The 27,612-nt window shown below is 43.8% G+C and overlaps 1 protein-coding gene across 8 annotated transcripts in view; it reads right to left on the bottom strand.

The window, feature by feature from the left end:
* frem1b (Fras1 related extracellular matrix 1b) overlaps positions 1 to 27,612 on the bottom strand; it is a 77,714-nt gene that overhangs the window by 40,286 nt on the left and 9,816 nt on the right. For all 8 annotated transcript variants that reach the window (XM_037770465.1, XM_037770458.1, XM_037770459.1 and 5 more), the window contains 13 exons: positions 24,845 to 25,044; positions 22,904 to 23,227; positions 22,169 to 22,277; positions 21,928 to 22,059; positions 12,696 to 13,040; positions 11,923 to 12,065; positions 11,633 to 11,829; positions 11,320 to 11,410; positions 10,386 to 10,553; positions 9,920 to 10,128; positions 6,705 to 6,798; positions 4,742 to 4,994; positions 4,308 to 4,502 (listed from right to left, as the gene is read on the bottom strand). In XM_037770465.1, coding sequence (XP_037626393.1) covers positions 4,308 to 4,502; positions 4,742 to 4,994; positions 6,705 to 6,798; positions 9,920 to 10,128; positions 10,386 to 10,553; positions 11,320 to 11,410; positions 11,633 to 11,829; positions 11,923 to 12,065; positions 12,696 to 13,040; positions 21,928 to 22,059; positions 22,169 to 22,277; positions 22,904 to 23,227; positions 24,845 to 25,044 — 2,460 coding nt within the window. The remainder of the gene's footprint in view (positions 1 to 4,307; positions 4,503 to 4,741; positions 4,995 to 6,704; positions 6,799 to 9,919; positions 10,129 to 10,385; positions 10,554 to 11,319; positions 11,411 to 11,632; positions 11,830 to 11,922; positions 12,066 to 12,695; positions 13,041 to 21,927; positions 22,060 to 22,168; positions 22,278 to 22,903; positions 23,228 to 24,844; positions 25,045 to 27,612) is intronic.

Below are 27,612 nucleotides of genomic sequence, written 5' to 3'. Positions count from 1 at the left end.
AATACAGCTTCTTGCCCCAAGAGGCTTATCCGTTGTCAGACCGGTAGCCGATTGATTCCGAGCTTGCGGCCCACCGGGAATACTCATAATACTGTCCACCAGTCAGCCATCCATCCCTCCATCTGTCCATCCCCTTATCAGCTGCTAATGAATTCATCACCCATCTTCCTTCAAACTGCTGTTAATTAACAAACACAATCACCTCTGGACCTGCATCCATACAGCCAAACATCCCTGTGTATGTATTCATTATATTGTATTTGTATGTATACATTGTGCAAATGCGTATGAGCATTAACGATGGACAGTCCTGGATCTCGCTGATAAACAAAAATAAGAAACAAGGTAAAGCTGGATTCCTCGTGTTTCGCCACGCTAATGCTCTTACTCTGCGTCTTTATTCACTGCTAATTAATTAGACCACGAAACACCGCATACATTCCCCTAACTCCCCTCCCCCGAATCCCCACCCCTAACATACTGTGCACTGCCTATCGTAGCTGGTGCTGAATGAATGGCGAGATATGCTGGCAGGATTAGAGAGTTATCCTGCTGCTGGTAGCGGCGTGGTAATCCGGCTAGCGAGACGGCTAGTACACGTCGCCTATTGTGACGGAGGGATGCGCTTCTTTCTGCTTTTGTTTTGAAAAGACGCTCATTGTCCACTGTCTCCTTGGGAGCTCACACACACACACACACACACACACACAGAGTAATAATCTCACCCAGCTGTGTGTGTGTGTGTGTGTGTGTGTGTGTGTGTGTGTGTGTGTGTGTGTGAACATGTAACACCAGCAGACAATAGGCAGATTTCACTTAAAACACGTCAGTGCCAACCTCGTTAGCCTGGCCGACACGCTGACAACAACACACACAAACACACATACACACATGCCAAAAATCACCCATAATGCAATGTGCAAACAATGAGACTTTGGACTCACACACACAAGAAACACAACAGAAACTATTTTGTGTGAGATTTAACTTTAAAGGATGAATTCAATATTAAATATTATCCTAAATGAGAAATAATCTCACTTGTTCCAAGTTTCAGGAAGTTGTTAGATATGAGCTTCAGTCTCTCTAAACAGGTCAGAATTAGGAAGACACACTTTGCTAGAATCAAGAAATATGATTGAGATGTGTTGCAGATGTTTTTATCTGATATTTTATCTAGGGCTGTCAATCTATGAAAATAGTTCATCGCGATAAATCCCAAATTAATCACACGGTTTTTATCTGTTCTAAATGTACCTTAAAGGGAGATTAGTCAAGTATTTAATCCTCTTATCAACATGGGAGTGGACAAATATGCTGCTTTACGCAAATGTATGTATATATTTATTATTGGAAATCAATTAACAACATAAAACAATGACTGAGCCCACTACAACCTAAAAATTGCAAGTTGTGTTAAAGAAATTAGTGGCGTTAAAACGAATTTGCGTTTATGTGTTATTATCATGTTAACTTTGACAGCTCTAATTTTAATTTTGAATGATTACAAGAAAAAAAGTGTTGACTGTTAGTGGGAGACGAGATGTGAACAGGTGATCAGTCTCTGGTGTCGAACACTTTGTACAAGCAACCATCCACCACCAGATTTTTGTGATGAAACATTTTGTCATTTTTGAATGAGACACAATAACTTCCCAACCATCCCAGTGTGAGTCCCAGTGGTCACTGGTCTCCATTGATAACACAGAGCTCCTCCAATCCCTCTTCTTGGCTCCGACTCCAGCGAGAACTATCACCCTCCCCAGGAGAGTGTGTGTGCGTGTGTGTGTGTGTGTGTGTGTGTGTGTGTGTGTGTGTGTGAATACATGTACTGTATGTTACCCCCCACCCCCACCCCTCCCAGTACACAGTGTGTGTGTTGGACTGATAGGTGACGGCGTGTCGTCGAGGTCAGAGCTGCTCTGCTGCATTAAGAAGATTGTAAGCAGTGAACACACACACACACACACACACACACACACACACACACACACACACACGCAAACACACACAAACACACACAAACACACACACAGTATTCCTCTCTGTTGGTCTCTCACTGGATTCTAATAGAGACATTTTTTGTAAAACGTGTCTCCGTTCACACTGAAGCTGAGCTGGATAATGTCCTGTTTATTACAACTCAGGTCTTAGTGGTGAACACAGCATTATTATGACCAACAGAAATCATTACATTCACTGCAGGTTCACCAAGTTACATTTAAGAGGTTTTGATTTATCATGATAGAATGCAATTTAATACCTGTTTCACCATCATATCGGCCAAAGTATGACAGTATGATGGGAAACCAGTCGGGACGACATTAACTACAATTATCTATCAGACTGTCAAAACTAACGTGATAATAACGTGTTCACGCAAATTTGTTTTAACGCCACTAATTCTTTAACGCATTAATGCAACTTTTTAGGTTGTAATGGGTTCAGTTCAGAAAACCTGAGGAATCCATCGGTACCAACCATGTCATACTAGCTTGTTGCGAAGCTAAACTTTGGCGAGGAAAAAACATTTTCAAAGGGGTCCCTTGACTTCTGACCTCCAGATCAGTGAATGTAAATGGGTTCTCTGGGTACCCACGAGTCTCCCCTTTACAGACATGCCCACTTTATGATAATCACATGCAGTTTGGGGCAAGTCATAGTCAAGTCAGCACACTGACACACTGACAGCTGTTGTTGCCTGTTGGGCTGCAGTTTGCCATGTTATGATGTGAGCATATTGTTTTATGCTAAATGCAGTACCTGTGAGGGTTTCTGGACAATATCTGTCATTGTTTTGTGTTGTTAATTGATTTACAATAATAAATATATACATACATTTGCATAAGGCAGCATATTTGCCAACTCCCATGTTGATAACAGTATAAAATACTTAAAGGGACTATTTGTAACTTTGTACGCGTATAAATGTAGCGGGTCGTCACACATGCACGCTCACATATGCGCGTTCGCGTGTGGCCGCTGCCTCTCCAACTCTGCCTGCCTGCCTTCGCTCAGAGAGCGCGCTCATTCTCAGCTCGCTCCACCTCTAGACGTGAACGCGCGCTCACTCCTCACTGCAGAAGAGTTAGTTTAGCTCTGAGAATATCTAGTGAATGCACAGTGGACGTTTGTGCAGAAAAAAAATGCTGCAGCTCCTCCAGACCAACAGAGGTTTCCCGTGTCTTGTGAAGTGACGGAGCTCATTAGCTAGTAACGTTACCCTCTCGTTACCGACCGGGTGCCGGTGTCTCCTCTGCTCTCTCCGGCTGCGGGCGGAGAGAGCAGAGGAGACATGCTGCAGAGCGCCGCTGCTTCAGCCTGCACTTAGGCAGGAAAAGCCAACACTAGGATCAGATCTAAATCATGTTCATGGAGAGACCTTCGTCTGGTCAGCTAACATTACTGCCAAGCAGCTGAAATATAGAGTGATATTGTGGTTTTAGCTGACTTGTGTCGCCTCACTGTTTTGAGTGATGCTCGTTCAGGTATATTGAGAGCGAGCAAGCGCGAGCCCGACGCTGACTTTCGTTGATTTTCGTTGATTTCACGGCCATAGGTGTCGCTGTTAAGAAGCATTTCTGAAAGTTACAAATAGTCCCTTTAAGGTACATTTTGGAGAGATAAAAAATGTGAAATTAATTTGTGATAAATCGTGATTAACTATGGACAATTATGCGATTAATCGCGATTACATATTTTAATCATTTGACAGCCCTAATTATTATAATGTAATGTATTAGTAATAATGTTTAGGTTTGGTGTCACTTTGGGCTCTGGGTCATTGTGACGCCATTTCTCACTATTTTCACAATTTTTACAAACCAAACAATCAATCCATAAATGGAGAAAATAATCAGCAGATTAATCCATAATGAAAATAATCATTAGTTAAAAGTTCAAAATGAGCTCCACCTCGACCAACTACAACAGTAAAATCCAGTTTTCACATTAATGCATGAGTAATAATAATCTAATAATCTAATATATAATAGTATATAATAGTCACAGGGGACAGTTTTATATTTTTTATATTTTAACTACATGTTCCTGATTATACTTAGATACTTTTACTTTAGTAACATTTTCAGTGCAGGTCTTTAACTTGTAACAGAGTATTTTTACATTGTGGTATTAGTACCATTAGGTTAAGTAAAAGATCTGTATACTTCCTCCATCTACAGCAGTCAAGAGCAAAGATTTACGACTTTTAAAAGCCTTTTTTGAGGAAACAAGATTCAGTGTTTTTTTTTTAAACGGTTCCTCACATATTCGACCTGTCAGGTGTTTCATGACAGATATCTTACCCAGAGTGACGGTGGGGACTTGGTTGTTGACAGGAAGAACGGTGATGTTCAGGTCGTACACAGGAAGTGTGCCGTGGAGAGGCACGGGTGGGGGCGGGGCGTCTCCGTGACAACAGCCGTCTGTCCCTCCAGCCTCGCCGTCAGAGATGATGAGGGTGACGGTGTCAAGCACCGGCTCGGGTCCGATCTCTCCTCCTGAAACAGAAACCAAAAAATATAATTTCTGTCTCTTGTGAGAAAAACAAGGTGTCTGATGTAGAGCTTCTGAACCATCTCTAGAACCAAACCCACACATGTGACAGGACAATGTGAAAAGGATTTGGACTGTGATCAAGGAACAAAAACACTTTATCCCAAGTCACATTAAGAAATAAACAAACACATTTTTCCCACGTGCCATGAACACAGCGTTGTCTCCCATGATGCTCTCTCACCTGTGTGGACGTAGTAGATGTATCCCTGCAGCAGGTCCTGCTGGGAGAACTTGTCCACGGTCAGCCCGGCTCTCTGCAGCTCCCCTCTGCCTGGACTCCGTGCCAGCATGTAGGTCAGTCTGGAGTCGTCGCTGTCCCGGTCTGTGGCCGACAGGTAGTCCACTGTTACCTGGACCTGCCCCGCCTCCTTGCAGCTGAGCTCGCCCCGGAGGTCCCCACCCAGCTGGGGAGGTTCATCATTCATCGGTAGGACCTGAGGACAGCAGAAGAGGCATCACAGACCGTAAATACACAGCATGAACAAATAAAGGCCAGGTAAATATTCATGGAGGTGGAATTGACTGTAGCCAACTACAACAGTTTTTTTAATAGAAACTAGTGCAATCCCGGTGCAAACATGGCTGTTCAGAACGGGCCGAGTGCTTGGCCTGTGGTGTTGCTGCTTGCAGTTTTCTCGAGAACCGCTCGAAACAACTTCACACTCTACATACACTGCACTTCCTTGGGTCCTGAGCAATACACCTGCCATGACATAGTTGCGTCACACATCCAAATCTATGGATTTAATGAGTGGAGGTATTATTGTCGGAGATAACACTATTAGTCAGTAGGGCAAAAACGTACACAATTTGAGTTCTAGTGGCAGAGTGGCCGTATTCCTGTAGAATACCCGCTTGTGCTCGTTGACTCCAGAAAAGTGAAGAAGAGTTCAGTATTCCAGCATCCAGCAGCAAAAGTGAACAACCCGCTGCGGACGACATGCAAGACTCAGTCCGCAGAGCCCTGAAGCCCCGACCCCGCTACTGCACAGAGCGCTGTGTGCTTGTTTATTCAAAGTTTGTTAATATTGAACGTGTCTTGTGTCCAAATTGCACCAAATTCGACACCACACGTCTTTAGCAATACACCCGCCAAGTGTGAAGTCGATCGGATGAACGGTCAAGACTAAAGACGTAACCACTTTAAAGATGGTGTTTAGGTGTTTAGGTGTTTGTAGTGAAATGAGGAGGTATCGTATCAGATAACAGCATTTATATATATTTATATCATTTCAATTTCACCAATCAGCCGTTCCTCATCTTTTGGAATAAGGAATAAATAGAAACAGGAAGTCTGAGACAACACGGAAGCTGCGCAGCGCTTCGTCTCTCGCGGCCAGTTAGTTCATTCTAATAGAAAACAATGCAATCAAACTGATTTTGTCACTGCTGGCCCGCGTTAAATAAAGATATTCCACGTCATCTTTCACCTCCAGAATCCAGGCTGTTGGTTGTCTTAGACTCTTCTTCTATAGCTTTCTGCCAGCAGCGTTAGACTGTAGTTTCGTCAGCTCATGTGAGGGAATGTCGCCCCCTCCTGGTGGAGCTAGTAAATGCACCTCTTACTTACAGATTGTTTCTACAGATCTGCAGTGGTACCAATTGGACAAAATTACGTAAACAAAGAGGAGGGAAGTTGCAAATGTCACATGGCCCACAAATGCATATGAAGCGATCTGCAAATGTGCAAATAGCATTCCACGTGTAGAAATAGATGCACAAATGTGTAGATATCACTTTACATGTAAACCTTAAAATGCGTATTTACAGAGTAAGTTATGCGTATTTGCAAATCACCCTGTATTTTTGTGAATGTGACTTTACACAACACACATACAAAAATACATGTTTTTTTGGATAGTGAAATATTTGCAGATCATGGTACACATTTGTGGAATGTCTTCTGTGGGTTACAACTAATAAAGTCCAATCAAAACTTCCATATGAAGAGTGCCAGAATTTTCATGTGAATATTTTGGAGGAAGAAGAACACCTGACATGACTCTGTTGTTTTACTGATCCACTCATGGCCTCATGGAAATCCCAGCACAACTATTTTCGCTAAACTATTACTAAACAAAGCATCTGGATTATCCTCCCGGAAAGAAATTCCATTTGTTCCATTTTGGCAGTAGGAAACTCACCTGTATTGGCAGGACGACATCTGCTGAGTTCAGACCGTCCGTCACCTTCAGATGGACTTCGTCGTCAGTGGTCTCAGAGTCATCATGGATGTACCTGCGACACAAAAAGCCATCAAACTCCACCTGTCAGTATGCCAATGTGAAATTAGTTATACTTTTACAAATGTTTGGCTCTATGGAGGATATAATTTAAATAGGCCACAAATACATTAGCTCACAGAGTTAGCAGATATGCCTCTTTAGGTACCTACTCTAGAAATATAACAAGCAAACCAAATTCAGGCACCTTCAAAGATTCCAGTTCACAGACGAAATGGTACGACTAATAGTAGAAGTAGTAAATATCCAGTCAAACACTAATATTGGCTTTTCACACCTGAAAGTCTGAACCAAAGTCTGAACTAAGGTTCATGTTTTTGTTACATTGTGTACATCTGATCCGATTACTTTTGGTTTCACATTGTCATCACCTACGTCCTACCGTCATCATCTACGTCCTGCCGTCATCACCTACGTCCTGCAGTCATCACCTACGTCCTACCGTCATCATCTACGTCCTGCCGTCATCACCTACGTCCTGCCGTCATCACCTACATCCTGTCATCATCACCTACATCCTGCAGTCATCACCTACGTCCTGCCGTCATCACCTACGTCCTGCCGTCATCACCTATGTCCTGTCATCATCACCTACGTCCTGTCATCATCACCTACGTCCTGCAGTCATCACCTAAGTCCTGCCGTCATCACCTACGTCCTGCAGTCATCACCTACGTCCTGCAGTCATCACCTACGTCCTGCAGTCACCACCTACGTCCTGTCGTCATCACCTACGTCCTGTCGTCATCACCTACGTCCTGCAGTCATCACCTACGTCCTGCCGTCATCACCTACGTCCTGCAGTCATCACCTCGTCCTGCCGTCATCACCTACGTCCTGCAGTCATCACCTACGTCCTGCCGTCATCATCTACGTCCTGCAGTCATCACCTACGTCCTGCCATCATCACCTACATCCTGTCATCATCACCTGCGTCCTGTCATCATCACCTACGTCCTGTCATCATCACCTACGTCCTGTCATCATCACCTACGTCCTGCAGTCATCACCTCGTCCTGCCGTCATCACCCACGACCTGCAGTCATCACCTACGTCCTGCCGTCATCACCTACGTCCTGCCGTCATCACCTTCGTCCTGCCGTCATCACCTACGTCCTGCCGTCATCACCTACGTTCTGCAGTCATCACCTACGTCCTGCCGTCATCACCTTCGTCCTGCCGTCATCACCTACGTCCTGTAGTCATCACCTACGTCCTGCCGTCATGATCTACGTCCTGCAGTCATCACCTACGTCCTGCAGTCATCACCTCGTCCTGCCATCATCACCTACGTCCTGCCATCATCACCTACGTCCTGTCATCATCACCTACGTTCTGTCATCATCACCTACGTCCTGCAGTCATCACCCAAGTCCTTCCATCATCACCTACGTCCTGCAGTCATCAACTCGTCCTGCCGTCATCACCTACGTCCTGCAGTCATCACCTACGTCCTGCCGTCATCACCTACGTCCTGCAGTCATCACCTACGTCCTGCCGTCGTCATCTACATCCTGCAGTCATCACCTACGTCCTGCAGTCATGACCTACGTCCTGCCGTCACCACTTACGTCCTGCCGTCATCACCTACGTCCTGCAGTCATCACCTACGTCCTGCAGTCATGACCTACGTCCTGCCGTCACCACCTACGTCCTGCCGTCATCACCTACGTCCTGCAGTCATCACCTACGTCCTGCCGTCATCACCTACGTCCTGCCGTTATCACCTACGTCCTGTCGTCATCACCTACGTCCTGCCGTCATCACATATGTCATCAACTACATCCTGCTGTCATTACCTACGTCCTGTCGTCATCACCTACGTCATCACCTACGTCCTGTCGTCATCACCTAGGTCATCACCTACGTCCTGTCGTCATCACCTACGTCATCACTTACGTCCTGTCGTCATCACCTAGGTCATCACCTACGTCCTGCCGTCATCACCCACATCCGGCCATCATCACCTACGTAAGCTGCATCTCTCTATTCTTGACATTGATTGGTTTGTAGATGGGCTCTTCCATCCTCTCTCTCTCTCGTCTTCTAACAAAATGATTGAAAAGTGTCAGAATGTTTTCCAACTGATTCTTGAGTGATTGATGATGATGATTGTTTTGTTTTTCCTTTTTCCAGTTCTGACGACAGCCTGCCAGAACTTCCTATAATTGGGCCCAAGGTCCGAAACATCCAAAACTAGAATTACCACCTTGCAGTTGTCTGGCTGCTCCAACCAGTCAAGTTGTAGTTTATATCCATATCTGTAACTGAAGTGTGTAACCATCTAATTGGTGTGTTCGCTCTCTGTGATATTCTCACAGCTGTGATCTGCTTTGGTCTCCATGTAACTGCAGTCAGTGATCCTGAAAACCATCAGGACAACAACATATGTTCTGTATTACATCACTGTATTGTTGGAGAGCTATTTGAATTAAATAAGTTACAAGAAGTTCTGTTTATTAAATCCTGGGTCTTATTTTGATTTGTTCTTGTTTAATCCCATCATCTAAACCAGTGATGTGGAGGAGAAAAACCAAAGTAAACACATTTTATTACACTTTGTCTACGGTTTCAAAATCCAAAATTAATCAGCTCTATTAAGCTCTGCAATGGACAGTTAGGCAAAAATTACATCATATAAAATGGTATTATTAGGGCTGTCAAATTAATGCAATAAGAATGTATTAATGCACATTTGTTGAGTGATGATAGTGGCATCATATGAAAGTAGAAAACCTGAGGAATCCATTTGTACCAACCATGTCATACCAGCTTATCGAGAAGGCTAAATATCACTGGTGAGGAAAAACTGGCAAGAACAATTTTAAGGGGTCCCTAGACCTCAAACCTCCAGATATGTGAATGTAAATGGGTTCTGTCGGTACCCACGAGTCTCCCCTTTACAGACATGCCCACTTTATGATAATCACATGCAGTTTGGGGCAAGTCATAGTCAAGTCAGCACACTGACACACTGACAGCTGTTGTTGCCTGTTGGGCTGCAGTTTAACATGTTATGATTTGAGTCAAATCCCAACCCTAATCTTAATCTGAACCTAAGTGGAACACTATCCATAAAAACCAAGTACAGTCCAACACCCCCCACTGTGTCTGACCTGAGACGGAGTCCTCTCAGGTCCTGCAGGGTGAAGCTGTCTCCCTGCAGCAGCGTTCGGCCCTGCAGCTCCAGCCGGCCATGGCGAGCAGTCCTCTGAACCTCCACCCTCAGAGCCTCCTCCTGGCTGTCCCGGTCCTGAACCAGGAGGTGCTCCTCAGTCACAAAGGCTCCTCCACCCTCCTCCACCCGCAGCAGGTTGGTGAAGGCCTGACAATCGCATAGAGGATCAACCAACAATGTATATTCACATGTCGAGTGCAAATGATGAAATGAAAAAAAAAAATTGTTTACAGAATGTTCACTTTGATGGATGTTTTCTATCTGATGTAGTGGAAAATAAAAAAAAGATACAGTCACAGATCATCACGTCATGAAAAACCACCAACACCAAGACTGTTTAGCCCCATAAAATGTTTATTACTCAAATCAACAATCAACAACCCAGTCTGTGTTTGACCTCTGACCTGTGGTGCCTGGTCGTCCACAGGGATGACGGTGATATTGAAGAGAAGGCCGGAGACGGTGCCGCCGTGGTGGTCGCTGACAGAGAAGACGAACTGGATGAACAGCGGCTCCGGGCCGATGTCCTCTACCGGGGGCATGAAGGCCACTTTCATGTAGTTCACTGCATGCTGGGAGAACACAGGAAACTAAGTCTATCTACTGTTTTTGTATCTGATCATTGTTTAGTCAATAATATATGTAAAAATGTATTATAATTTTCATTTAACTCCTTCCCATGGTAGGACTGAATACAGCAGAGTGCAGCCTTAAAGGGATAGTTTGGGTGTTTTGAAGAGGGGTTGTATGAGGTACTTATCACTTACGGTAGATAACGGTTGGCGTGACCCTAGCTTGGAGAAACACACAGGAGCACCGGCTCCAGAGCAAAGCAATACACTGCTGTGGACGGGGACAGATGCAAAATGCATTTTAGCCACCTAAAAGAAAGGCTACGTATCCATACTGTTTTTGTCATCTGAGCCTGCTGGCTTTGGAGAGAGCAGAGATAAGTTTCACTTTCGGTTCAGTTCCCCATTGGAAAGGAGAAGGAAAAGGCTGTCTGACAGCAAGATAAAGAGGTGAAAATATTCTAAATATAGTGTACACTTAAATGGATATAGATTTTTGTAGGTGAGCATTTCTTTTAGGTGGCTGAAATACATTTTTCTGCTGTCCCCGTCCACAGCACTGTATTGCTTTGCTCCTGTGCCGGTGCTCCTGTCTGTTTCTTGATGCTGGGGGCGTGCCGACCATCATCTGCTGGAGGTAATACACCTACTATGGATAAGTACCTCCTACAACCCCACTTCAAAACACCCAAACTATCCCTTTTAGCAGGATCATGCTGCTTGTATATTTCAGGATGCAGTTAATGTGTTTTTATGTATTTCAAACCTGTGTGAAGGACTTTAACACCGGCACCATGTGGTCTCTCTTCATGCTGTTGGTGCTGTCTGTGTAGAAGAGACGTCCTGCATCCATCAGCCTGAAAAAAAAAACATAAATAAAAAGGATGTTTCATTTAATTTCAGGATCAATGTTTCTTCCCCACAGCACAGATTAAAGTGTCAAACAGACAGATTAGGTGTTGGAAGTTTTATTTTCTCGCTTTTGATTGAGCCATGTTAGCAGTCTTTGTGCTAAGATAGGCTAAACACGTCCTGGATCTGAAGATAGCAGAAGGAGTCCTGTCCTGTCCTCTCCTTACCCAGGATGCAGTGGGCTGAAGCAGGGCTGTGTGATGACGAAGGTCAGGTCTGTGTCCGGATGCTCTCTGTCGGTGAAGTGGAGGTAAGCCTGAGTGACGTAAACCACCTCTGTCTCCTTCACCGTCAGAGAGCGAACGCTGTCGGGGACTTCCACCGGCAGCTGGTCTTTTACCGGGAAAACATGGACCACCACCGTCTGGATCCACAGGGAGGAGAGGGTTCAGTGTGACAGGACAAGATTTGTATTTTCTATTCTGCTGAATGGAAAGCTGCTGTTCTCCTGACTCACATATGTCTGGGAGAGGTTGGGCGGCTGGTGGCTGTCAGACAGCGTGACGTCGAAGGAGTCCTCAAACCATTCCTCTCCTGAGTGCTGGTAGTAGATCTGACCCTGGATAAGATCTCTCTGCAGGAAAATGTCCACTGGATCTCCTGCATGGACAGCAAACACATCGTCAATATTTACAACCCAGCAGCTGCATCACAAACATTTAAAACAAACCAAAGGACAAGGGCCTTGAAGGAGGCCCTAACTTTGTCTTGGCTATGTTTTCACCGAGATTTTGGTGGCGATCCGGATCATGATGAATTGTTTTAAGGATTCTGATCAGCCAGAACATTAAGACCTCTCGGTATAACACATGTGCAGTGTAACTGATGGCGCATGACCCAGCCTCTTTCCTTCAGAGAGAGAGCGGGGGGGACAACAAATGTAGATTTGGCATTTTCTCACATTAAACTCGTGAAATTCCAGTTGAGTTGGACCAAAGCACACTTGGTGATTGTTGGAAAGAGTAACGGCGACGGTTTAGGTGAGTTTTATTTTGTTTCTGTCCAGTTTGAATGAAGTGTTTTACGATGCTTCGCTATGAACAGCTGATCTCAACATAAACACAAATACACGTGAATGATTGCGCAAGCTGAACGGAGATGGGGGGCAATCGTACTTGGGGCACCTTGGCGGAGGTCTGCGCTCTCCGAGTGCCATTCTAGTATAAAGACGTATTCTTTGTGTTTATTTTTTCTTTTACCCAAATCAAACTGAACACGCCCCACCCTCACCTGTCTCGTGGGCGAAGGTCTTCCTGACCAGCTGCCCCGCCCGAGGGCTGGAGGCCACCCTGTAGAGGATGTAGTCGTCGCTGGAGTCCAGGTCGGAGGCAAACAGCATGTAATCCTCCAGCCTCACGGCGCCGCCCTCCTGCACCTCCACCGCCACGTTGTTGATGAGGAACGGCGGGGAGTCGTCTTTGGGAAGGATGTTGATGGGGAACTTGTGGCGGATGCTGTGACGGCCGTCGCTGATGCGGAAGACGACGTGGTCGCGGGTGGTGTCGCTGTCGGAGTGATGGTAGACGACCACACCCTCCCTCAGGTCCCGCACACGAAACATGAACGCCTTCCCGCCTGGGAAACAGGAAACACCATCAGACTGTACACACGTTTACATCTGGGGAGGAGGTGATTTTCTCAGTTCCTTTAAAATAGTAGTTGATGGCCTCAGACTACCGGTGGGCAATCTCCAGGTCTGAGAGGTGAAGCTGATGCTGAAGTGCCTTAAACCTGCATTCAGCCAGCAGGGGGCGACTCCTCTGGTTGCTAAAATAAGTCTGATTGTATAGAAATCTATGAGAAAATGAGCCTACTTCTCACTTGATTTATTACCTCAGTAAACATTGTAAACATGAGTTTATGGTCTCAGTCACTAGTTTCTTTTTTCAATACAGAATGATGTTCATTTAGTAAATTATGGTCCCATTTAGAGGCTTAGAACTTTAACCCTTTCACAGCGTGTTTTCAGTTCATGAATGTTAATTTTAACTTTTTGGTCGCCTAAAAACATCTTAATCAGTGTTCGGTTGTACTTAGCTTCACCCTCTCGTGTCACTTCTGGTACCAAAAAACAAGATAGCGACGGCTAAAATGCCAAACTCGAAGCTTCAAAACGGCAGTCCACAAACAGATGGGTGACGTCACGCTGCTTATGTTCACTTCTTACAGTATATACAGTCTATGCACACTACATATCAATCCCATACATTACTAAAACATGTGCTCAAAAAACACTCTATTTCATCCATTCAGTAAATATATTGTAATCTCGAATTACTTCCATACTAACACAAATGGTGCTTTGAAATGGGGTGGTGTTTACCGTGTTCACGAGAAGAGTCCATATGAACGCCTCCCCCTCCTGTGGTATTCACGACCTCGTAAGTGGAAAGTTTCTGAAAGTTCAGAGTACACGATTTGTGACGTACTTTGTTGACGTTGTCAGAAATGGCGGAGGCCATGGTAGTTCATTTTTCGGTAGATATTAAGTGAATATATTTTAATTGTAGTCGTAGATTGTAATTCTTCGTAATTTTATAATATGTTTGAGGAAAATGTTGATATTCCCAACGGCCTCATCTCTCTCCTCTATCATTATGTCTTTGCATTTCCTGCATTATGTTAGCCACTTGCCAGCTTGATAAATTGTTAGCCTCTGTGGCTTCTAGACGCCGACAGTAACTTTAATATTGCTGTTGCTTAGCAACGGTGTTCTCACGACTTAACCACTTGAACGACAAGCATATCGTTTACACGACTTCCCATGTTGTCAACACGAGCTCACGAATTTCATTTGAAGGCATCAAAATACAGTTTCAGTTTTTAATAAGAACAGAATGTATTTTAAGACAGTTGCAGTGACCAGAGCGGTGTCCAACAGACCTGTGTGTCTTAGACCTTAATAGTTAATCGTGATCAACTATGGACAATCATAACGAATAAATATTTTAATTGATTGACAGCTTTTTTAAACATATTCTTATAGATATTGGTGATATTGATTTCAACCATATAACTCAAGTAGTTTAAAGGTACATTGATGTCAATTTATGTCTACTTTTATGTCACCAGATTTAAAGTAAAAATATGTGGACAAATACTTGTTTAAATAATGTAAATGATTAAAGATAACAATTACAAAAATACAATTATATTTTTTAGCAGTTCTAGCTCCACAAAATAATGTATTTTAGTATCAATAAATTCTGATTTATTGCTTCAAAAACAGTCTGAACTCAGCGTCGTCAGTATGAAGAGTTGGATGGAACATGAAAAACTTGTGTGTCCTACATTAATGAAATGTAGGCCGTGTCCATCTGTCAGCTCTATGCTGCTGGCTGGCCTCCCTCACACTGTGCATCATGCTAACCGCTAACAGCAGAGCGTCACATGACTGGCGGCCTACTGGCGGACATGTGTTGTTGTCAGAGGACGGCTCTGTTTCCAGTCAACGCTTCGCACTTTGATTCAATTACCGTCTCCAACACATGCACTGATTTTTTTTCTCCCATTGTCACTTGGAAATAACAAGTTTCTCTTAGCGCCTGAAGGCACCGCGAGGCGCTGGCTGGGGTTTGTGCTGCGAACACCGGTGGGGTAAAACATGGCGTCCTTCCCGGCGGTTGCCCGGTTGCCAGGATTAGGGGCTTCCTGTCTCCCTTCGCGCGTGCCAGAGAGACAGAAGGGCAAGGTCAGCAGACAGATTGAGAGACGAGCGGTCGCGAGCCCGAACCTCATTAGCAACTTTACCGAGGGAAACCGACTACTGGTCCAAGTGATAGAAACAACTTGGTAATTGGGCCCAAAGGTGGCATTGGGCAACAGGCCCATAAAGGAGAAAATGGGATGGGAGGTGTGTGTGTGTGTGTGTGTGTGTGTGTGTGTGTGTGTGTGTGTGTGTGTGTGTGTGTGTGTGTGCGTGTGTGTGCGTGTGTGTGCGTGTGTGTGTGTGTGTGTGTGTGTGTATGTATGTGCAACAGGACAGGCAGCCATCCATTTGGCTGAAGGCGTTGGACCAAGCCTGCAGTGACTGTCCCCCACGCTGCAGCGTTGTCACCCCCTGAGTCGCAGCATGGAGGGTCAGCGGCGCTCTCCTCAGAGACACAACTCCACCAGAGGACCCACTAAATGCTTCCTACAGGCCCCGTACAGACATACATGCATACATACATGTGAGCAGAGCAGAGCCAAACTTTTGTTCCTTCTTTACAACGAGTGTCCAAAGTGAGGAGATAAAATGATGCTGGAGAGGGTGCTGCTATCCTACATGGAGGGGGTTGGTGGTGGAAGCATGCCTAGTGGGACAAAAGTTTCAACAAGCATCCAACTACTATACTAGGGTTTGTCTGGACAGGTTTTTGATGGTTGGTGGTGAGGAGAGACACACAGGAAACACAGTGATAACAGAGAGTTAAAAAAGACAGTATGAGAAGCAGGAAACAAAGAGACGAGAGAGGAAAGAAGGCAGAGAAAGAAAACCGTTAAAGGAGCAATATGTAGAACTGACAGCTAGCATTTAAAATGGGTAACAGCAGTCCAAATTCAAAACATTGGAGCCGCGGCCCGTCCGCTCCTTCGGTGTGACTGATAGCAGTGCACGTTTTTACAATTTGAGGGATACCTTCTAGACACGACAGCATTAGCCTCTTGCCAGCAGTAGGGTTAGTTGTATTACTTACAGTAGATTGCGGTCAGCGTGCCCCAAGTTTGGAGAAACAGACAGTAGCACCAACACTGGAGCAAAGCAATACAGTGCCACGGACCGCATAAAAAAGGTATTTTAGCCACCCAAATGAAAGGTTACGTATCTATACTGTTTTTGTCATCTAAGCCTGCTGGCTTTGGAGAGAGCAGAGATAGGTTTCACTTTCAGCTCAGTTCCCTGTTGGAAAGGAGAAGGAAAAGACTGTCTGATGTCAAAATAAAGAGTTGAAAATATTCTAAATATAGCGTACACTTAAATGGATATAGATTTTTGTAGGTGAGCCTTTTTTTAGGTGGCTAAAATACGTTTTTCTGCCGTCCCTGCCAAAAGCAGTACATAGCTTTGCTCAGGAGTCGGTACTCCTGTCTGTTTTTAGATGCTGGGGGCGTGCCGACCATCATCTGCTGTAGTAAATACACTACTGTGGATGAGAACCTCATACAACCCCACTTCAAAACACCCAAACTATCACTTTAATCATTCAAAAATGTCAAATACTAAATAACATCCTCAGTCCTCTAAAAGTCCTTCAAATTAAACATTTGCTGAATGAAAAACATTGGCACATCAAACATTGAAATGTTTTAAGGGGTCACAAGTCAAAGAGGTTGAGAACCACTGGTCTAAACCCTACAGGGCTCATCACGTCACAGATATGGTGTTTATTAGGGTTCAAGCCCCAAAGGGGCAGAACACAATAACTGGAAATGATGTGCAGATGCTTCTCAAGAAATCTAACCCCAATTGGCCACATGGTGGCGCTATAATTAATGCCCAAAATCGCGATTTTGGAAAGACCACGCCACTCACACCGTAAGTCCAATTGACTTGAAATTTGACACACATGTCCACCTCCATGTGTTCTACAAAAAAGTCTCTTGGACAACTAAAGTCCGCCTAACTACATTTTCCACCATTTTGAATTTTTTGAAAAACACATTTTTGACATCTACTCCTAAACCTGCCTGAAACATCCCCTGAAAGTTTCCTGTGAACTTCAGGGGTTTACCAAACTCACAGAATATATTTTATAACAATTTTGAAACGTGTGTAAAATGATTTAGAAATGTGAAACGTCCCCAAAATGCCAAGAAATATGACTGGTGGGACTTTGAGTGTACACGTACAGAAAGGCTGCATACATTGTAATGATGAAACAAGGGAGTGATTGGTCTCATTCCTTCTTTATACAGAATTAAATTGGGTGAAATGACTTTGCTCTGCTTTTTAAAGCCCAAAACCCGATCACTGCTGCTCCTGGCTTTGATTTTGGCAATTCAGCTGCTTTCCACTGTTGAGCAAAAAAAGGCTTGAACCCGCGAACTGCCGCTTGCGGCTGTAATTATGCTTTGTAATGGTAGAAGGAGCAGGAAAAAGTTTAGCTTTGTGACTTTGCTCTCATCCAAGTGAAGTTAGACGCTAGTTCAATGTCTAAACTAGGGATGTCACGAGAACCGATACTTCGGTACCAAGTCGATGCCAAAATTCTAAAAACGTGTCGGTACTTGTTTCCAACAGTACCGACGGTACCGTACGATGCCTGCAGGGTCCGAAATCAACATCCGCCAAGCGCAAAATGCGGCTGCTTCTGTCCTCTGCTCTCTGTCGGAGATTGACACACACACACACACACACACACAACAGCGCTCTGCAGCAGCGAGATCCAGAGATGCAGAGATCCTCTATGTTTGAGAAGAGGATTCAGTCGGAAGAAACTGAACTGAACTGAACAAACTGAATTTCTATCTTTTGTTGCTTATTGCTGAATCTCTGAAAAGTGGTGGTTTGGTTTTTATTGAATTCTGGACTCTGTATTTCCGGTGAATGTTATTGGAACTAGCAATTGATTATCTTACACTTAACTCCCCAGACCCACTTAGTTTGAACCAATCCAACAGCATCCAATCAAGTTTCAGGAGAAAACCATGAAGAACTAACGTTATGTTACTGAGCACCAGTTGGTTCCAGTTACTCTGCTGTTAAAATGACGTCACATTTGATGAAGAGTGTTTATGGCCTGTTTAGGACTCGAGACCTGAGTTGGGACTTGAGTCACAGACTTTAGACTTACTTGTGACTTGCAAAACAATGACTTGGTCCGACCTCTGGTAGCCTTTACCCAGTGAAATGTCACCATGTCAGTGAATTTATACTACTGCTTGCAATCTGAGAATATATATAGACACATGTACACATTACATGGGATTTATTGTTTTTTTTTTACTGTGGTATCGAATTTGGTATCGAAAATCGTGGAAATTCACTGCTATTGGTATCGACTACTAGATTTCTGGTACCGTGACATCCCTAGTCTAAACACAGATATCCTCAGCATAAGCCCCACTGCGAGATGCTCTTGAGGTCACGATCATAAATTGTTTGTAAATGTATCTAAATTAGAGAGCGATCACAAGTTAAATATCAGCCTCCAATTTGATGAAACGAGCTGGAGAATCAGTTGAAAACGCACCTCGTCTCCCTCTGAGCTTCCCTCTGCTCCTACACGTCTAAAGCAGCCATGAAAGGTTAACTCCCTGCCTGAACCCCTCGGGGCTTCTGCACTCCTGCCACCTCACCCCCCTCCTCCTCCCTCACTGCCCCCCTCCTAGCTGGTAGCATGTTTGGGGACAGTGCATCTGCTCCCTGTGCACGGCGGCATGAAATGGCGTAAATCCCTCCAATCTGCTCGGTCCAGCTCCCCGTTTGAGACAAAGAGGCCGTCTAACAACGCGCTGGGCTGGAAGGGACAGACGTGGACGGAGAGGGAGGCGGCGGCAGCAGCAGCAGCCTCCGTGCTGCCACGGCCCCCCTGGCGAAGTGGCCGCGGCCCCATTTTACACCTGATTAGGAAACACATGCAGGGCCACTAGACATATGCTTCCCCAGCCACACCACAGTCCCTGACGGATGGGCAACACATGGAGGAAAAAGGGCGGAAAAGGCCAGACGACGTTCTCTGGGAATTCCCTGGGCGGTGTGTGTGTCAGAATACCAGCACGGGATTAAAGGAGCGAGGTATGAGGACGAAGGATCAAACTGGGGTTCTTTCAAAAAGTAATGGGTCTCTATCTGTATACTGCATGTGACTAAATGTACAAATGTGCATTTTACTGCCCTCCATCACCAGTCTACTACACCCAGTTTGTATGCTGCATCCAATCAGGAATGCGCTGAGGTGATTTATCTTGTTGTTTTGCTTTGATCCAGCAGCTTTTGGCTTTAACAACTCATTTTTACTTCAACATAACAGAGGTTGGATTCATGCAGAAACTCAAAAACAAAAATCAAACACAACAAAGAAATGCAGCTGCTGATGTGAACAACAAGCCACTACATACTCTGTTAAGGAATTTAAACTAACCAACAGATTGTGGTTAATTATAGTGCAGCCGCCAATTGTAGAAGAATTACTGAGATTTTGTACTGCAGTAATAATAGTAATACCACCACAGTGTAGAAATACTGTTACAAATAAAAGTCCTGCATTCAATTTTTACTTAAGGCCCTGAAACACCAAGCCGACGGTCGGCCGTCGGAATGTTTGGGGCCATCAGTGAGCGTCTGTCGGCCTAGTTTTTTTGGTGTGTCCCACATCGCCGGCTCTATGTCGGAGGTTTTTCGGCCGATTCAGGATGTTGAATCAGCGGCGGAGCCCGTCGGTGAGAGAAATCACTCTGATTGGCTGTTCAGCTTAAAGGGACTGTTTGTAGGAATCAGAAATGTCTTAACAGCGACACCTGTGGTTGACTGTTAAGTCAAAGAAAGTCAGCGTCCTGTTGCTCGTGCTTGTGCTCGCTCTACATAGACATGAAGGAGCATCGCTCAAAACAGTGAGGAGACACACGTCAGCTAAAAGCACAATATCACTCTATATTTCAGCTGCTTGGCAGTAATGTTAGCTGACCAGACGAAGGTCTCTCCATTAATCAATGCTGATCCTAGTGTTGGCTTTTCCTGCCTCAGCCTCCCGACCGCGATCAGAAGGAACAGGAGAGACACCTGAGTTTTGGTCGGAGACGATAACGTTTCTCTCTGAGGAGCCCTGTCACTTCACAAGACACGGGAAACCTCTGTTAGTCTGGAGGAGCTGCAGCAGTTATTTCTGCACAAACGTCCACTGTACATTCACTAGATATTCTCAGAGCTAAACTAACTCTTCTGCATTGTAGAGTGTGTGCGCACGCACGTGAGAGTGGAGCGGAAGAGTGAGAACAAGCGTGGTGTGTGAGTGAAGGCAGGCAGAGGAGCAGAGGAGCAGAGTACAGCAGAGACTCCGGTCCTGGAGACCAAAGCTACGGTCTCCCCCGCGTCCTCCGACCGCGGCCAACACTGTTTAACAGACGGGCTTCACTAGATACAACCAAGAGGTTTTGGTGCTTCACTGTAGTTTGTGTTGGAGTCTGAGTCTGAACAGCGTAGACACACGCGAGCGCGCATGGGACCCTCAATAATTTATATGTGGAAGAAGTTACAAACAGTCCCTTTAAGCGAATCAGTGCACAAGAAGAGAAACGGAAGTGAGGAAAACAAGCCAAAGAGTAAAGTTCAGTGTGCACACAGAAGGCTCTTCTCATTTTTCATCTTCATCTCATCTGATTTCCCTTTTTGAATGACGAATACAGACTACCATCGCCTGCTGGTGTGGAGAGTTATTTCATCTCACGCAGGCGCAGAACGTACGTGATAGGTGGCTGTTGGCTTAGGCTTTGCGGTGTGTTCATGTGCAACTTGTCAGCCAAGACGAAGGCGACGTGAGGCAACGCAACAGTTCTTTGATGTCGGCTTGGTGTGTCTGGGCCTTTAAGTAAAAATACAAGTACAAGTATCAGCATCAAAATGTACATAAAGCCAGGGTTGGTAATCTTGAGAAACTAACAAGCAACAGGAGAGGCTTCAGAGACCAGGTCCAAAGCACACTGGAGCACACGGATGTAAGGCAATCAACTTTATTACAGACTAACGCTTCAACGCAAACTGCGTCTTCATCAGAGTCAAACCGATCTGAAACTCACATCCTCTTAAATAACCTCCCCTAGTTGGTAACAGATTCAGCATGCTGAATCCCAAAAAACAAGATTGAATCTATTCTGTGAGCACTGGACAGGCTTACTATTCTTTGTGTTTAACCTCCTTTCTTCAAACTAACAAGCAACTCTGTCACTCAGAACCAGGACAAGGACAGGTGCTTCCAAAAAAATACTTGGCAGGTGATTGGATGAACCATCTGTCAATCAAACTCTTGCTGAAGCCAGTCGGGAGAAGAGCGAAAACATCGTTTTCAGTGCCGTTCTTTGCAGAATGGCCCATTTCAGAATAATATATATTATATTATTGTATTATAATTATTGATTAATGTATTCATCACTTTAACGTTGCAGCTGGTAAAGATGGACTTTATACAGTATACTACTGCTGGGTAGCTTGCAGATCAATAAAGTTTTATCTTAATGTATAAAATTCCATCATAAATAATTTGTTGACTATATTGTGTATTGTTAATCTGAATCTGCAAAGTAACTAAAGCTGTCAGATAAATGTAGTGGAGTAAAAAGTACAATATTTCTCTATGGGATGTAGTGGAGTAGAAGTATAAAGTAGCAGAAAATGGGAACACTCATGTAAAGTACAAGTACCTTAAAATTGTACTTAAGTACAGAACTTGAGTAAGTGTACTTACTTACTTTCGACCACTAGCAGTCACTGTGTCGGCATTCAAATGTAGAACTAGCAAAGGGACCCGGTGACCTTTGACCTCACCTCTGACACTAAGGCGTCCATGAAGAGGTCCGTCCACAGCCACCAGGTAGACTGCATCGATGTTGTCGTTGTCGACTATCTGCAGCTCCTCCCACGTGATTGGTCGGGACTGACCCTCCAGCAGGTCCAAACCTGAGACATAAAAGTTAAACAGGAAGTGATTAGTTTGACTTTATTACATACAGTATGTATTATGGATGAAAAAAATGTAAATGGATTTATATTAGTAAAACCCTCGTACCCATGTTCCAGGAGACTCTGGGTGCGTTTGTTTCAGCCGTCCTGATGGAGATGTGGACCATGAGGGGTGGGCTGGTCATGTAGGAACTGTCTATAGCCTGGAACTCCACCTTACATAAAATATATTGATAGAATAGTACAAGATTAAAATATATATACTAAAATATGATAATAATAATATTTGTCCATAAAGATAACATATTTCATACTTGATGAGATGAAGAGTTTGAGTTATACATGGAAATTCTGAAGTTTGTGTGTTTCACAACCTGTTATAGTTGAAAATACACGCCAAAAATGTTTTACCAAAACTTTACTTGATTCCTGAAGATAATAAAAAAAACATTCCGGTGCCGTTGCATTCAAATCCTCCAGTTGTCCAAATAAATGTATTTGGTACAAAATGCTTCTATCATAATTGCTCATAAGACAAGGCTCTACTTCAAAAATGTACCTCCTATTATATATTTCATATTGTTTTTGTATTAATTTTTTTTATTTACTTAACTTGTGGAAATTGAAAATTGTATATACTTTTTTTTATTGAATTTTTTTCTTTTTCCTGAAAGTTTAACCTCTCGCTAACATTTCACACCATTTCATTGTGAAACTGGCTTTTGCAACACAGGTTTTTTGATGATACATTTCTCGCCTCATATATTTCATATTTGAGATAATGCTTTATTTTACGTTTTAAGTCTGTCTTTATACTTTTAATTGGCATAACCTCGAGTACCTCGTAGTTCCTGCGGTGAGATTGGCTGCTGTTGGGCGGCTGGTAGGCCACTTTCATTTCGTGGAGGTCCAGCCAGGTGAAGGACGTGACAGGCTTTGTGTGGTCGTCCAGGTGGGTGACGTAGCCCTCGGCGGGTGGGACGGTCATGTTGAAGACCAGCCTCTCCTGTGGCGTCTCGTGGTCTTTAGCATCCAGGGAGGCGGTGGTGAGTGGGGTGAGGATGAACTGGTCCACCTCCAGGATGAAGGAGGCCATGAAGGCGGCCTGGGGCGGCTGGTTCTGCATCGCACCGTGGATCAGAACCGGCAACCACACCGACTCTGCCTGCGAGCGGGGCAAAGGGATGGGAAGATGAATGTAAAAGATAAAGTTGCCCCGTTTTTCCCAAAGAGCACCTCTCAGTTCTACATGATCTTAAAGGAACAGCGTGTCACATTTTTCGAGGATCTATTAGCAAAAAATGGAATATAATATTCATAACTGTGTTTTCATTAGTGTATAGTCTAAACTAAGAATCATTGTGTTTTCGTTAGATTAGAAAGAGGATGATGAGAATGAGGGAACGGGTCCTCTTCACGGAGTCCGTCATGTTGCTCTGCCATGTTTCTACAGTAGCCCAGAACGGACAAACCAAACACTGGCTCTAGAGTGAACCATTTGTGTTTTTACGTTACCTGAAGTTCTATGACGCGGTTGTTAAACTGCGGTAACGTGAGCCATAGTGTGTAAAACCGTGGTACCGCCAGCCGCCGTCTGACTTCCATTGCTCCTATTCTTTCAGCACTTGCAACAGATTTGGATGCAACAGCCTCCGTCATGGTGATTTATCTCGTCTGTTGTCCACGCTTTTTAGCCAGACTCGTGTGGGCTTTGCGGTAAAAAGTGTTTGTCAATCGATGACTTTCGTTTGTGTTCCACCACAATATTGCAGGCGGTGCAGAACAGTTTGCCTCCGAACTGCCTTGCACGGTCTTGCGCAGTTATTTTTGTTGGTAAATGTGAGATGTTGTCCCGACATGTCTGATGCATCTTCACAACCAGAAAGAAGGAAGTGACGTGGGCGCGGGGGGACTGCTATGATTGGTCAAAGTTGCGGTGATTGGACAAAATTGCAAGGTCGTGCAAAAATCACAGGGATTGGTTGAATTTGCGTGAATTGTTGCGATCGCAAATTCCTGGAGGGACTGACTGAGTAGACTGCAGAGGGCCCAAAGGACTAACAAAACGGACTAACTCAATATTTAGAGCCCAGTTGCACCGTTGTGGTTCAACAATGATCGAGGGTCAAAATCTAAGTTCCAACAGTATTGTCCCCTGTCATGCAACACTGTAGGGACATCGACGAAATGGAAGTTTGAATCACTTCACATACATTTGGTGTCTGAATTATACTGTTTTTATCTCTGTTAAAATAGCCATAACTGAAGTGAAGAAGAGAAGCATCAATACAACAGCTGCTTCCAAACTTTCCAACAGTAATGTACGTTTTAACACAACATGTATCACGTAGAAATCAACACATGTTGCCACAACTTTTGCTGTTAAATGTGGTGTTGAAGAGTAAGCCCCAGAATAGACAATCAGACGTGTTAGAAATGACAGGTCTTTGTAATAAAGACACTATTTACAAGCCTTTTAAACCTCTGCAAAACCTCCTGCTCCACAACCTTCCACTTCCAGAGCTGAGAACATGACAGTGGGATGTCACTTTCTGACTGCCAATAAACCTCTCCATGTCTCAGATGCTAATGTCGTCTGGAAAACATCCACATATGACTTGGATGTGACTGAAGCTGCAGTTTATCAACTTTGTTCAATTCAAGCTCTTTTGAGTAGCATTACTACAAGTTTGTTTTCCTCCAGCATACTATTTCCTACACTGTAGTAAGTGAATGTTGGATAGGAATAATATCAATATTTATTTCTGGATGTTGCTTGTACCTCCAGCAGAGCCCTGGTGGCCTGCTCCCGCAGCTCCACCCTGATGGGGATGTAGTCGATCTCTGGTGACGGAGGGCTGAGGTGCTGGTACTTGAGACCGGAGCTCAGGAAGTCCTGGCAGCTGGTTTTGAGGAAACGAACCACCTTGGTGTCATGAAGACAGGGTTTGTTCCCCGGACAGAGCGCTGCCGTCTCTCTGCCTGAAGGAGAACGACAGACAACAGATAGACGATTGGAGACAAATCCAGCTGCAGAGATGCAGCAGCAACAGATTAAGATTGTGCATGCGGAAATCATCAAGCATACACAAAAGCATACTTTTTAACATTTGTAATTTATTTCTCATTTTTATTTACTTTAGTTGCTTGTATTATTTTAAATGTATAGTTTTTATTTATTTCCTATTATTTAATATATTTCTAAATTTAGTTATACGTTTTTTTTTAATTATTTTTATTTATTGTAATTCATTTTTTATTCAGTTTTATTTGATTATCTTATTAATTTTATTTTTAATTTAGCTTTTAATTTCACTTTGTTATTTTGTTATTTGTTATATAATTTTCATTGTTGTTATTTTTTCTTATGTTTATATCTTATATTCTTCGTACTTTCTACCAGATTATTTTACTGTTTCTCTGTTTAGCTTTGTTGTTTTACTGTAAAGCACTTTGTAGCTGTGTTTAGAAGTGCTACATGCTGTAAAAAAAAAAAGTTATTATAGCAAAAATGATTATTACCAAGGCCAAAGGCCTAGGAAGGAGGTTATGTTTTCACCGGCGTTGGTTTGTTTGTTGGTTTGTCCGTTTGGAGGATTACTCCAAAAGACCGTGATGGATTTGAATGAAATGTTTTGGAGGGGTGGGGTGTGGCACAATGAACAATCCATTAGATTTTGGTGGTGATCCGGATCATGATCCAGCCTCGGGATTTTTTTTTTCATGACTCCGCCTAGCCTGTGCATTAACACCACCTGCTTTAAGACATGCGCAGTGTAACTGATGACGCGTTCAGCTCATCTCAACATAAACAAAAACACATGTGGATGATGGCGCAAGCTGAACGGCGAGGGGGGGCAGCGAAATACATGAAACCTGCCTTGGCGGAGGTCTGCGCTCTCCGAGTGTACTTTTAGTTAATATTAGTTTTTCCGGAGAAACTTGCAAGTGGTTATATCCATTTATCTATCCAATTTATGTTGATAATGTAACGTTGAATATTGTTTCAACAAATTAAATACAATATATTTTTAACCCTCGGACACCCACAATAGAACCGTTTTTGTCTTTTTTAGGGGGGTACAGGGGGTCTTCAGGGTGAGATAGCAGGTCAACAGTAGATGTCACATAGAAATGATAAAGGGACTTGCATTTATATAGCGCTTTTCTAGTCTTCCGACCACTCAAAGCGCTTTATGCTACATGTCAGTATTCACCCATTCACACACACATTCATACACTGATGGCAGAGGCTGCTAAGGTGCCAACTTTGGCCATCAGGATCTGATCTAAATACTCATTCACACACCGATGGCTATGCCTTCAGGAGCAATTTGGGGTTAAGTGTCTTGCTCAAGGACACACCGACATGTGATCGAGCGGATTGAACCGCCGACCTTCCGATTGGTGGACGACCTGCTCTACCCTCTGAGCCACAGCCGCCCGGCCCCTATAGAAGTGGTGTACATCATCTGAAAGCTGGAAACCTGGAGATTAATTTGAGATGCAGCTTACTGTAGCACTGTGTGTCAAGTTAGTCATAAATCTGTAATAAACATTAATTAATTGATTAATTTATTTATTAAAATAAATTGTGAAAGCATATAAGGGCTTAGAACATTATGATGGAAGAAAATATATGATTCTCATGCTCTATTATACTGTATCTCATAAATTGTTGCAGCAAGTTTTGGGTTGATACCATTTGATACATAGATTTGGTGCTACATTTAACCATTTGTTACCACTCAAGAATTGACAGCAATTATGAATAATCCCTCCAAAATACCACATTAAGACACCAAGACCTTGAGGAACACCACTGAAAAAGACATGCTGTGATTTGGTTTCAAAAACTTTTGACATTTGGAGATTTCTGCAAGAATTGCATTTTTTGGCGATTGGATGGCGATCACTTCTGTTCTGGAAACTGCTCAGAAAGCCCCTTATTGTCAATCTAGCTATGAAATACATCCATCCTCTGAATGCTCTAGGTCTCTAGTTTGATCCATCCATCCTCTGAATGCTCTAGGTCTCTAGTTTGATCCATCCATCCTCTGAATGCTCTAGGTCTCTAGTCTGATCCATCCATCCTCTGAATACTCTAGGTCTATAGTCTGATCCATCCATCCTCTGAATACTCTAGGTCTATAGTCTGATCCATCCATCCTCTGAATACTCTAGGTCTATAGTCTGATCCATCCATCCTCTGAATACTCTAGGTCTATAGTCTGATCCATCCATCCTCTGAATACTCTAGGTCTATAGTCTGATCCATCCATCCTCTGAATGCTCTAGGTCTCTAGTCTGATCCATCCATCCTCTGAATGCTCTAGGTCTCTAGTTTGTGGCGGTAAAGTTTCATGAGGCTGTGATTATCCTAGAGTTCACCACAGGTAGTTTTATACAGTGAGGTCAAATTTTAAAAAATGGTCTAACTACAATGAAATGTCTCCTATGGGGACTAACATCATCACACATGAATACAATTGGCTCAATGAAATCACAAGAGTCTCAGCTTCACAGTGATGCCCAATTCAATTCCAAGAC

The sequence above is a fragment of the Sebastes umbrosus genome, chromosome 5, assembly GCF_015220745.1.
Source record: "Sebastes umbrosus isolate fSebUmb1 chromosome 5, fSebUmb1.pri, whole genome shotgun sequence".
Lineage (NCBI taxonomy): Eukaryota > Metazoa > Chordata > Actinopteri > Perciformes > Sebastidae > Sebastes > Sebastes umbrosus.
This window is presented reverse-complemented; position numbering and strand designations above follow the sequence as displayed.